Here is a 13,710-nt window from a genome sequence, read left to right on the forward strand (position 1 = left end):
TTACGTTTTTGAGTTTATTTAGCGATCGTTTAGCTATTTTGATTTTAAATAGTATATGAACATCGGAAAGTTCAATAGTGTAGCTTCAGGACTCACTTGCATAGACTTGCATGTCCCTGACCTGATTTTGTAATTATGGATTTGTATTCTTCTTTTAAAGAGGGCCTCCCAAATTGTATAAGCTTTGGGCTCTAGAAGGCCTGAATCAACCTCTGTTAGTACCTTTAGGCAACATGAGCGAGCTCTAGGAGATAGCAGTGATCAAGAATGTTAAGTCTGGTTTCAAATTCCTAATTTGGGGGAAACCACAAAATAGATTCCTAAATGTCTTGGCATTAAGGATATCTGAATTCCAAATCTATTATCTTTATAGGGTAAGTTCCCCTGTGCCTATAAAGACCACAAATACTCATGAAATTACTGGGTTAAAAATTAACGCAGAGAGGGGAAAAATTCTCCCACGATTCTAAAAATCTGGACGGTGCTGTGGATACTATCTCTGTTTTTCCTGCGTTATCACCAGCAACCAAGGACCTCTTGCTGGCCCTGAGGGGGGAGGTGGTGTGGGAAGACCTTGTGGTAAAAAGAGTCTAAATGGGTCTTGTGATAACAGACTTGGGACTCTGACTCGTGGTAGAAGCCAGATACCGATCTGAGTTGGGACGAGGCTAATGTGACCTAGAATACTTTTTTCCCCTCTTTTTTGCTCAGATATGCAAACTTCATCAGGATTAGATTTAGCTGTAAGACTAGTTTCCTGGAAGCTGCCTCAAAACTCTCCGGCTTACATCCCATTGTCCAGAACTTAGTCTTAGGAGCAGTCCACCTCACTAAAGGGGAGACTGGCAGACGTGGTCTTTATGACCAGGCGTCCACATGCCCAACTCTACATTCTGTTACAATAAAGAGTAAACTTATGCAAAGGGCATAGCTTTTCTTTGTCTTTACTTCATGACTCAAAGTATTATGCCATCAGTCCATTCAAAATGCATGCTTTATCCAGTTTGATGAATATTAATTGAATATGTACTATGTCCAACATTGTGGGGCATGCTGTGCTTAGCATGTAAGTAAACACAGGTAAGTCCCTGGCTGTTCTGGAGTTTACATGATCATGGGGAGGCAGACATTAATAAAATAATCACACAAGTGGCACAGGGTAGTTTGATATAGTGAGGAAGGTGAGAGAAAGTGGCCTTCAGAATCCAATACTTGAGCTGCCGCCTAATGCTGCATAGGCATTAAGTAGGTGAAAAGAAGTAATAGTGTTTCAGGTAGATGGAACAGTGTGTCATCGGCAAGAGCCTGATGCACAGGCAAAGAGGGCAATGGAGACTGTGGTGTGAGTTGACCCTGGAGAGATAGGTGTGGGTCAGAGAGATGGCCGTGATCCGAGATGAAGGACAGAAATGATGAGAAGCATGAGAGGAAGACAGGTATCTTGAAAGCTGAAGCATTAAATGCAAATCTGAATGTCTCACAAGTCTTTGTAGAGAGAAAAAGATGGGGGTGAGGTGTGATTTTGATTGCCAAGCAGTAGGAAAAATAAGGTTCATCAGGAGAAATAATTGTTATCCTCTATTTTGAGCTCTGAGAATCATTCATCGTTAGGGTGTTTGAACTAACGTTGGACAAAGGGCATTCAGATATGGACCGGAGTTGTTAGCTGCTGTCCCAGAATATGTGTTCTCCATTGGGCTTTTGCACTTTGGGTGTGTGGCTTAAATAAAGTCTATTTATAATCAGTAAATTTTATTACAGTAATGGAACACTATGGTAATGAGGAATTACTTATGAATCATAGTCTTAAATGGATTTGGGTTATGAGAGTGGAGAGACCTCTTCAGGATGAATCATTTTGTTAAAAAGGAAAGAACAAACAATAAGATTGCAGGAAAAGCAGTATTCAGATATTACCTTCTTCAGGTGGCTTGATCTTTCTGGATTGGGCTGCTTTATTGAAGAGACCGTTTCACAGACAGTGAGATTTGCCTTTATTTTCTGTTGTTGTTGAAGACAGTGAGTCCTACAATGAATGCTGGGTCCTTGAAGAATGAAGCCAGGAAACTGAAGGAATAGTGGTGTCTTGATAACAGAACTGATCTGTGAAAGATAGATTACAGTTCACAGTATCTTCACTTATCTTTACTTATATATTATCAGGCATAACTTTCTGCTTTAGAGCAAGAAGTGCCTTAATTATATAGAATCCTCCTCTGAATGAAATATAGTTGTTTCAGTGAGGGGTTTTGGAGGGCAGTGGGGAGAGAGGTAGTGAGAAGGGGAAAAGATAATAAGAAAAAATACTTAAATATATAAACTTTGAAATACACATTCTAGAAGCATCTTTGTAAAGGGGGGGGGTGTTTTTTATGTTTCCGACCTTGCTTATGTATTGACTCTTTCAAAGGCCCATTGAGAGAAGTAATGCGAAGCAAAAATTCTTGGATGATATACTGCTGAGAATGTGCCTTATTTTATCTTATATGGAAATTTCCTTTATGCTCCAGATCTTTAGTGAACTTAAATGTTGAGGAAAGCTCTTTTCACAAGGAGGATGATAGTCACATCTAGGGTAAACGTTTAGGATTAGAACTATAGAAATAATTTATAAATCACTGTGCTGTCTTCCTAAGTTATTAATACTTTATTTGTGACTTTTATATAAGTACCATAAACATCAGCATGTTCAATAATCTCCTCTTACTAGCTATAATAGAATACCACAAATTACAGTAGTCACCCATTAACTGTAGAGATTGAGTTTCTTCTCAAAATAACAGGTTTAGCTCTGGACCACTGTCATCAGCTGCTCCAAAATTGTTTCTTCATCCAGGGTCTGAAAATTTATAGACCAGTAAATATGGGCTCTATTCTTTTGATCTGTTTAATTGCTCATATTCTGGAATATGAAAAAAAGTTATTGCCAAAGCAATGACATATTAGATAGGTTAAAGAAGTCATGTGTGTTTTTTAAAAAGAATTGTCCACAGAATATAACTATCTAGAATATGGCAAAATCCTACATTTTCTTATACACTTGGAGCAAGTTAAAGGAGAACTTGAGTCAGACACCAACACAGGGATCCACAGTATAATGGACATTTTCTTTTTCAGGTGCTGGAAATGTTTAGATTTAGCTGTTAGCAAAAAGGGGTAACGTTTGCATAATTTTATTTTTGTATCCAGTGATATAACCATAGGTGTAATTTGGCTACGCAGAGTTAGTCTATCACAACACTTTTGTCTGGTTAATCTATTACCAAACTGTTATTTTAAGCCCAACAATATCGTGGGGCTATTAGGCAAAGCAAACAAAAGCAGAATCTTAAACTTAAATGTCCTCGCCCTTCAATACGAAGCTGGAGTGTTCTGTTTTTGACTGTTACAGTCCTTTAACCAAAGCTATCTTGTCTGATGATAAAACCATAAGTGTATGAAGCTCACACATTTTTCATCTCTTTTATGACCTTATCTTTCATGAGCGGCTTCTGTAAAGGTATCCTAACTATAGGAAGCACCTGGAAAACATATGTGATATCTATTCTCTGATAAGCAGTGTGAACAAGAAAGTAGATCTGTCAGTTCTGAACTGTTCATTGTTAAAAAATACTTTGATGATTTAGCTGATTGCAAAATACATTATAGGGATGACTAACAGCTGCAGTAACACTCCTAGTCAAGAAAGTTCAATAGTTACATTGTACAAGAATTTCTATAAGAGGTTAATATTGATAGGAACTACATGGATTAAAGGAGCAGGGCTGAGAAGGGCTGTTTTCTTGTGTGACTGCTCGCAAACACTGCTGCTGTTTGTGCTGGAAAAGTGGCTTTCTTAGAACGTGGCAGATCTTTAATTTATACAGAAATGTCTAACGTTGGGTGAAAAGATGTTTGTGCTTATGAAATTATTTTTGCCTAGCAAGTAGAGCCACCGCTTTTACCACCTTGCCAACAATACCGAATATAGGATTTAAAGATTCTATTTCATGTGTTTGGGAGACTATATTTGAGTGCATTTCCCCGAGTCATTTGTGCTGTGTATTCTCTTACTCAATAACACCTTCAATTTCCTCCTATAGGCCTCTCATTGATTCTGAAAACCAGACTAAGGAAAATGGAAGGGCCTACAAAATATGTATGATATCTTTTAACAGAGCAACAAAAGAGTTTAATCTTGCAATGGAAAACCATTAACTCCATAGCCATAATTTTAGAAATATTATAGATTTTGTTACTGCTTGACATTTATTCTGTTTCATCTTTTTATGAATTGGTCTCTGGATATATATATATATATATATATAGTGGTTATCCCATTAAATGTGTTTGTGCTTTGCTAAAAATACACTGAAATTTCTATTTAAAAGTATGTGAATAAAGAATGTAGCAAGTAAATGAATAGATGTCAGATGCATTCCTAGCTCTTTCTTTAATTCTCTCTCTGGCATCCTTTTCTCTCTTCTTTTCCTCTTCCTACCAACAAAGCTTTTGAAGCAATATCTTAACAAACTTGTCATTATTATCTTGGCTATTAATTATTCATGCCATTTTTCATAAGCTACTTAGAGTACTGATTTCAAACATGTAAGAATCAAAAAATGGAGAGAAGGAAGAAAAAACAACGGTCAGTAAAGCCATTTCCATTCAAATCAAGAAGAAACTGGAGCTGGATTAGTATCAAAATAAAGTTCTATTTATAAATTCTCTGTGAGAATTAATGTATTGAATGAGAAGAAGCCAGTCGCAATTGTGAGGGGGTAGGAAAAAGTGTTTCTTTAAAGTACTTCAGAGATTTCACATTTGATTAGATTATTTTTTAATCATTTCATTTTTCATTAGTAAAAAGATTAAAAATGAATTGGGTGAAAACATTACCATAAAAATGAGAGTTAGTTTCCCAAGATAAACTTAGAAGATGAAGGGTCTGAAAGTTGACAAATGTGACGTATTTTAGTTATTAAATAGAAATAATGTGCCGAAGGCAATTAATTAGCAAATGTAATGATACTGTAGTAGGTTATGGTAAAAAGAATGAAACCAACACCTAATTTTATCACTCGTCAGTGAGCAATGGTAATTGGTTAAACATCTATGTGTAGTTGGTTTACAGAGTTCTAAGTCAAATAGTATACTTGAGAAAAAATCATGCCTATAAATATTATATCCTCAAACATTTCATTTTAATATGTAAGCATAATGAAGAAACAAGGCTTATGATGTGGAGAGGAGAAGCAGCTATCAGATCCCATCTATCTCTTTGTTGCTTGATACTCGGTAGGGTATCACTGTGATGTCCTGCTAGGTTTGGAGTATGGTCACCGGAGTCAGACTGACGTGGCTTCAGTTCTTGGGTCTGCTAGCAGTGTGTGGGTTTCTTCTCATATTTCTGCCTCTTGGCTTACTCTTCTGAAATACAGGGATACCATACAGGCAGAACTCAGGCAATGTTCATAAAGCATTTAGCTAGTGCTAAGTGGTTCTCAAGAAATGGTAGCCATGTTTAGGTTTAATATAGATTCTAAGCCTGAGGACATGTTCTCTGCTTTATTTATCTTTATAAGTTTAGTATGTGGCACATAGTAGATGTGGAGATGAATATAAATTTAATTTCAGCCCATTTAGTTTTCTGCACTCAAGTGTATCACTTCCTATGACATTCTTGGGTTTTTGGTCATCTTTTGGCAATTTTTTTCTTTAAGAAAATATGATTAAATGATCGAACAAGGGCTCTAAACTATTCTTCTGTTCTTAGATTTATTTTTATTAATGTGATATATACTGCACATTTACCCAGTTTTAAAATAGCTCAAAACAGTTGCAACATGTAATTTCTTTGGAGCTGTTAATTGTATACAATCAACTATCTTTACAGTGTTTCTTTAACTAAATACCCTACAATATTTATTTTCAGTAGTTCTAATTATACGTGCTGCATAATGAAACAAATTAGAGCAAATTGTTCCATGAATCAGGATTATCAATACTGAGTATTGCTCCAGATGTTGGTGAAAGTTGAAATCTAAGCCCTATAGTTCCATTTTGGCAGTTAAGTGACATTTAATGAAAGTATTTTATTATGTGAAATTACTAGCCCAATCAAGCCCCTAATAGGCTGAATTATAATATTTTCATTTTGAGTGATTTACCAGATTTCTCTGTGCATTAGGGATCTGCTGAGATTAGTAGTCACCCTGCTATTTTTGTTTCCCAATAGATAGTATATGAGGATGATCCTGCATAAATTTAGCCTAGACTGAATAAAAGAAAGGACTTGATTCATTTATTCATCACACAGTAGCATTTCTCAAAGCCATTTCTCTTAGCATCTTAAAACTTTGCATGGATTCTACTTTTGCATCATTGAAATGTCTTTAGTTTCACCACCATTTTTCCCATGCAGCAACTTAATTACTGTAATGTTTTTTATATGGCATTTTTGGGGGGTGATGGCTTTCATTTTTAAATCCGAGAAATGGTTTCCAATCATGGAGCCTCAGGACATTCAACTTACAGAATTCAGGTTTACCTAAGGTCATGTCTCCAAAATTTCAGAAATCTTTATTGGGTTCTTCCTCCAGGGAACTTCTACTACACCAAGACTGGGTTAGATGTCATTTTAACATGGGCTCCTGTCATATGTTGGACTGCTCCCATCAAAGTATTTGCTGCATGAGATTGTGATCTATTAATCTGTCTCTGTTTTAGTCTGTAAATTATATTAGAAAAGGAGCCATCTTTTTTTTTTTTTTTTTTTTTTTTTTTTTTTTTGTATTCTTGGTGTTCAGCATAGTGCCTGGAACTCAAAAGCTAATTTAATGCATTAATAAAGAATGGCTTATATCATATCTGTTCAATAAAGATGTACCTTTCTAGATTCAACTGGATTCTTTTAACTTTTAATTTTTGTGGTTATTTTGATTATTCTGTAATATAGTCTTCCAAACCTACCTATTTCCCAATACATTTCTCATTATTTTTCCTTCTAAATATGTAATTTGCCTAAAAAAATATTGCAGAGTAGACTTAACTGTAGTCTCACAAAAATTTTGGGCAAGAATGTCTGAGACATGGGTTAGAGTGTTGTTATGGAGTGAGTAAGGGAGAACTCAAAGACCAGATGTCTGACAAAATGTGTTCATAGAAATTCAATAAATATATGTTGGTTACTGTATTTGTGTCACGTGATCATTTCAGCCCCTACCTAAATACCTTAAATGTTTTTCACTGCCTTCAGTATGAAGAACTATGGAATTAATTATACAAGCTTCTCCATGGCCAATGCCATTTTATGCTTCTGGTTTCTGAATTTCTGTATTGTATGTGTTTTCATTTGGAATTATTCATGGACTACTTTGACTGTAGGTTTTCATCAGTGGTTACTTCTCTTATGCATATTACCTAGCTCCTTTACTAGATTATATGGTCCTTAAGAGAAAGTATATATTTCACTGTATCTTCAAAAATATGCATTATAAATGTTAGTGATTGATTAAATTGTGCATGGCATCACATGTTTCCAACAATTTAAATGTAATAGTAGAATTTAGAAAGATTTACTCCTTTGTGTGGCCATCAGAGTGGTATAGTCAGTAATTAAATATAAAACTTAACTTATCCAAATGGTTCTGCCCAGAATTTTACTATCTGGGCCTTGGGTATGTCATTTTTAACAGCATGTCTCATGCTTGCTTCAATATGTGTTGCTCTAGGATTATTCAGCTATTTCAGTTGTGCACAGCTCTGTACTCAGATGGTGGGAATGTGGCATGGCAAATGCAAGAAAAGAGACTCAAATTTAATTCCTAGCCTTGAATAAACTCCTGTTTTTGGTGAATTTTATGATGCCCCTTCATGCTTTCCTATAATCCTATTTCCTTCTTGTTGAGGAGGGGACATCTACCAAAACCTGCTTCCATCACTCACCCTGTGATGACTGGGAAGCACTTACTGCTCAAGCATGAGAAGGTTTGGGAAAAGTGTCTTATGTATATATAAATATGGTAGCTATAAGATCAAACATAAGTTACTAGTCCGGTGTGTGCATCCATTTTGTAGTCAGTAAATTTCTCTAATTTGGCTCAGATCATCTTCAGAGTCTCCTCCTTGTTTGAAGATTCATAAGACATGAGAAAAGTTTAAAATTATAGGTTGCATTCTTTACTCTTCACTGTTGGGGAGGATATTTTCCTTTATAAGCTCCCCTGCATTATTGTCCTGAGGTAAACCTGCACTCAGAAGTGGAAATGCAATCAAAAGCTTGCTGGAGTAGTTGGCAGAGATTAGTGTGGTTTCTAGTGTCCATGAAGAATGAAGTGTCATAAAGGTCATATCTTCCCAAATTAACTCAGTATCCTGGGCGTTCTCAAGAAGGTTAAGTTGTTCTACTGATTATTGCATTAGGTAGCATTGAATCAACTGGTGAGAAAGTTTTCAAGTTTCTATTCTTTGTGTATCAGTGAGAATGTTTCATCTTTCTATTGATGTGACTTAAATAGCTTCACTTGTTACTTTTCCTTTCTATTACAGGGAAATGAAACCAGAGACTCAGAGTCTATTATAGACACAATATGGAGAAGTTAGTAATGTTAACTTTATTTTATTGTATTTATTTTATTATTGCCTTCTGTTATAAGCATCTAATACTGATTTTTCTAGTAATGATAAGTTTTGTTGTAAAAAAATGTTTATGTGTTATAAAAAGTGAGCCTATTTAAAAAATGTTTACTATAAATTATTATATAAGCCATGACTGGACAAAAGCCATGAACATAATAGTATAAGGAGCTTGGGAAGAAATGGAATGCTTTAGGAAGAGCCCCAGAAAGAAACTGATAACTTGGTCGGTGGGTTTTGCCAAAGAGTTTGGTGAAGGGACAGCATACAAGATGTGGCTAGAGCTAAGGGAACAAAACCAACAAGGAACACCCTGAAGCACCCAGGGGCTGGAAAGAGGGGGAAACTGTTAGCCCTCCTGATGTGATTGATGTGAAGAGTCAGGGGAGGTGACAGTGATGCAAGAGTGTGGGAAAAACAGGGACCCCTTCCCAAGAGTGCTGATTGTACAACGCAGCCATTGCTCACAAGTGGAGACCATTCAACAGCATGCAACTGAGGAATATGGACCTGTCTTCTCTCTTCCTGCCCTTGGACCCTCTGATCTTATCAGTGCCTTCCATTGACTGAACCTAACCAGAAATCGGAACAAAGCAGCCCCAGTGATGAGGTCCACAGAATTCTGCCTCCATGGGGCACAAAGTACCAAGTAGAACATGGGGCGGGGGTGGGGGGAGTCAATTGAGGCAAACAGGAAGAGGCAAGCAGAGAAAAACCAGCTCATACAAGTGTCAGGGTTCTCTGCCAAAGGTAATACCTAATCATTCCAGTTATGCCATTCTGCTACCTGCAAGGCATTAGCTCAATACTTACATATATGCAGGGATACTCTTTAAAGTGTTTAGCGACAGGTACAACCTGGGCTCTGGGGAAGGGTCTCACTAGACAGGGGCCAAGACAGGCAGTGTACAGCTGAACAGCACCTAGTTAGCTCAGGGTTCATGGTATTTGAGAATATTAGAAGACAGTAGAGCGTACTTTTTTATGCAGGCTGAGAACCATCCCTCTTTGTGTCCGAGAAGTAAGAGCAGAACTCTCCCACTGATCTTATAAGATAATTGGTTGATGTGTCTATGTTGTTCTGTGTGACCTGCAAAAAGGAACACAGATTAAAACTCTTATCTTACTCCTGAGCCTTTGTATCTTTCTTATGGCAATTGGACCTTGTCTTGCACTCTCATTATTTGTGAATTTACTTCTTAAATCATTTTTATACTACTTCCAAAAAGGTGTTGTATTTTTCCATATATACCCTATTGCAGTTCCTTAAACAGGGTAGATACTCAGTATCTATTATTTTATGGAAAAAATTTCATTGCTCCTCATGGTGATCATCCTGAAAAGAAGAGAGAACTCAACCTTCAAAGATCCTTCAATTCCAGACATGGGGCTTGGTGGCGTGGGGTATGTTTAATTCTTTGTTACCCGCCAGAGCCAATGATCCTCTGTTATGGAAATTATGACAATGGAGCTGTCACTGGGCTTCTGCATGCTCTCTACTTTTATTCCACTTTTTAAGATGATTCATTTTGTGAAGCTATGTATTGAAATGAATAAAAAATGTATAGAGTTTAAAGTTCGAAATTCATCAACATCACATTAATGTCAATTGTAATAATAATAGTTTCCTGAAAATTTTGTAATTTCTAGGTTACTTGTAAAGATTTTAAGAATTTGATGCATTTTTGTGTGTGTGTGTGTGTATGTGTAATCATATAAAGAGTTAAGTACTATTATAGATTTGGGCAACTATGTGGGAAATAGGGAACTGAATACTTCAGAGAAAGTCTAGGAGGGCAAGCAATTTAATTTAAAAAATTTAGGCATTATTAGATTCAAGGTTTAGTTGCCATGTTTTTGGTAGCAGTCTTTTTATTTCTGACATCACATTTTCTTGTATTCTGGGTTCTGATCTCTGTGATCATTGATAGTAGCTATATTATGGAATATGATTGTGTGTACATTGTGACCATGGAATACTTTCCTATAAAGCAGTTACTTTATCACTTAAAGTGAAGGTACTCATAAATTAGACTTTTGACTTACAAAATGCAATTGCACTGTTAATGTATCTTCTTTGCCATGACTGTATTTTGCTCAAAATATATTACATTTTCTTTTCTTATGTGGAAATGAAGGCATGAAATTCTGTGAACTAGTTACTCTTATCAGGAACAAGTATTGCTTGGGTGGCTCAGTCGGTTAAGCATCCAATGCTTGATTTCAGCTCAAGTCATAAGATCTGGGCCCTGCATTGAACTTTCAGTGGGGTCTGTGCTGGGCGTGTAGCCTGCTTAAGATTTTCTCTCTCTCTCTGTTTGCTCTCCGCACCCCGCCCCCACTGTCATGCTCTCTCCCTTCCTCTCTCAAAAAAAAAAAAAAAAAAAAAAAAGAAGGGAAGAAAAGAAAAGAACAAGTATAGCTTTATAGCTTCTTGCATTGTGAAGACTTGAGTCACTGGCTTATCTTATATACCACATAATGCTAATCATTTAACATGGCCTTTTAATATCCATTTTAAAAATACAATGAAGTTTTAACAAGTTTAAAGCTGGGGGGAAGCCTCAAAATATCTGCATTCAACCCAGCACAAAAATAGGTCTTACCCTAAGCCTTTAATTGTTTCTGTTTTGCTGTATCTTGCCTTTACAAAAATTATTATTTGGAAATATGGGAGCTAAATTTTTCTGTATTGAGAGCAGTATAGTCATTACATACTGCTTTTTAGTTTTCTTTATATATAATATTAATAAAACTTCTATAGGGAAGTTCTTGTTTATAACCGTTAATTTCATTTATTCATTTATGGATGACTAATATTGATTTTCTTTATTGTAAAGCCATAGTAGATATGAAAATGATAAATCATGGGCATTTTATCTACATAATGACAACTATATGTAGCAAACATATACTTAGACAAATGCTAAGGACATCCCTTTGCCAAGATCTAAATGTCAAATAGAGAGCTTTAATTACTTCCCCTTCTCTCTGTGTGTCGGTGTTTTCCAGGTGATGATGAAGGAGTCCAGGAAACGGCAGAATCAGATGCGGACACACAGTCAGAAAAGCCAGGCCAGCCTGGAGTTGAGACAGACGATTGGGATGGTCCAGGTAGGACAGAAAACTTAAAATTCAACCATCTGTTGCTACTATCAGGAATTCACTTTTTTTTCCTTTAAATTTTAATTAGGTTGTAAAACTCTTACAATCTCAGCTCGTGTGTGTGTGTGTGTGTGTTTACTAAGGTTATGGTAGAAGTTTAAATAAATGTCATTATTTAAAGAAGATTTTTTAATCTTTTTGCTAAACTATAAAAACCAGTGTTACTTCTGCTTGAAATCTCTCTTTTTTTTATTACATAGTCATCTAAGAATTAGTTCGTTCTCCTTGCTTTTATTTATTTTTTTTTAAAAGAAATCTTTATGCTATATCTACATTCAAATTGGGAAGGATTTTTAAACTTTTAAGTAGGTAAAAATACTATAAAGAAATACTTTCAATTTAGTAATGTTGTAAATCATAGACTAAATCTCAATTTGTATTTAGAAGTTTAGACAATATCAACAGATACTCCCATCTGATTCAAGGTTTTGACAACATTTTAATTTTTATGAATGATAACTAAATTTGATTTTAAGAATCCTGACGTTGAACCATTTTGAGAAACACACAAAAAATGATCAAAATACTCCTACTAAACACCAGTATAATTTTATGGATATATGTACAGTTCATAAGAACTCAATCGGAAAAAAAAAAGAAAACCTTTATATTTGATGCCAAGTAATTTACAACTGGATGGTATATTTATAAATGGAGACTATTATGTCATAGGGCTTAAAAGATAGAAGCGAGTTTTTGAAATAGTTTTAGCCATAATTTCTAAAGCGGTAACATTTTTCATTAAGAAAGATCCCTATATTTCAATCACATTTTCACCCTTGCATGACTTTGCAAATTGCTCTCTGCTGTGCGTGAAGAAGAGAGGAACTCCAGTGGTAATTTTCTGAAATCAGCAGCTGGAAAATATAATGCAAACAAAAATGAAGATGCAGTATAGCTGATTATTATGATGTCATTTCTAATGTTATTCATGATACACACAAATGTTTGGATTCTGTATACTATAGCATAGTGGTTCTACAAGATTTTGGATCAAAATGTTTTATATTTAAAGTGCCATAATACCACCTTTTAAGAGTTTGAAAAAAGATGGAGACTTCTGGCATTTTCAAATTATTCCATAATGTTTCTGTCTTCTCGATGTAGGGAAGAACTCCTTTAATTAAAAAAAAAAAAAAAATCTTTGGAAAACTTTTTTTTTCTTGTAGATTACATTTAATTTAAGAAGGGTGGATGAAGTTTATACTGTATGTTTCTTTATTCATGGAATTAAGTATGTATATGCTACTTAGAAGAGTTTTTGCATTTAAAATTGGGTTAGATGGCCTTTTGGATATGCCTGCTTGCAAAGTGTGAGTTCTGGCTTCTCTCAATAGAGTCAGCTTGGAGGGGGAGGTTTTTTCCTTTCCTTGGGGCTGGGGCCCACAGTATTCCCTACAATTTGGGAGCAAGTAAGCAAACTCAGAAGGTGGTAAATTATTAAAAATATAGTGCACAATCAATGCCACCTTTTTCAGGAATTTTTTCCAGAAGTAAACTGGTGCTGTTAGCTTACAGAAAGAGAGACAGAGAGGAGGAGCAAGGTGAAGAATGCTGTATCATTCAGGATGAGATTTTTCACTTTTGAGTTCAATTTAGTTTATGTGTCTGATTTAATGAAATTTTTGTTTAGCTGTTATCATGAAGATGTTTATGCTTTTTTCTGTGGCACATGAGACTATGTAAAAAGTTTAAGGGAAAAATGTATGTCTCTAAGCAGGTGGGTCTTTGAGAAAGTTCTTTTTCTGTATGTTGTAAAGTTGATCGCAGGTTTTTCCCTAGAGATACTTTACAGTAAAAAGGGTTTTCATGATTTTGAAACCCCCGAATTAATGGGGTTGATTCATAACAAAGGAATATCTGTTGGATGTTTATTTTTTAAGGTAGAAATTTCATTAGTTTCCTTCAGTCAGAACAAAGATTAGGGGA

At 35.5% G+C, this 13,710-nt stretch overlaps 1 protein-coding gene across 2 annotated transcripts in view; it reads left to right on the plus strand.

Moving 5' to 3' along the window:
- Positions 1–13,710, plus strand: part of ZFPM2 (zinc finger protein, FOG family member 2) — a 453,888-nt gene that overhangs the window by 106,475 nt on the left and 333,703 nt on the right. For both annotated transcript variants that reach the window (XM_004771329.3, XM_004771330.3), the window contains one exon: positions 11,629–11,730. In XM_004771329.3, coding sequence (XP_004771386.1) covers positions 11,629–11,730 — 102 coding nt within the window. The remainder of the gene's footprint in view (positions 1–11,628; positions 11,731–13,710) is intronic.

The sequence above is a fragment of the Mustela putorius genome, unplaced genomic scaffold (genome assembly GCF_011764305.1).
Source record: "Mustela putorius furo isolate JIRA1106 unplaced genomic scaffold, ASM1176430v1.1 tig00000228_pilon_pilon_pilon, whole genome shotgun sequence".
NCBI classification, from domain to species: domain Eukaryota; kingdom Metazoa; phylum Chordata; class Mammalia; order Carnivora; family Mustelidae; genus Mustela; species Mustela putorius.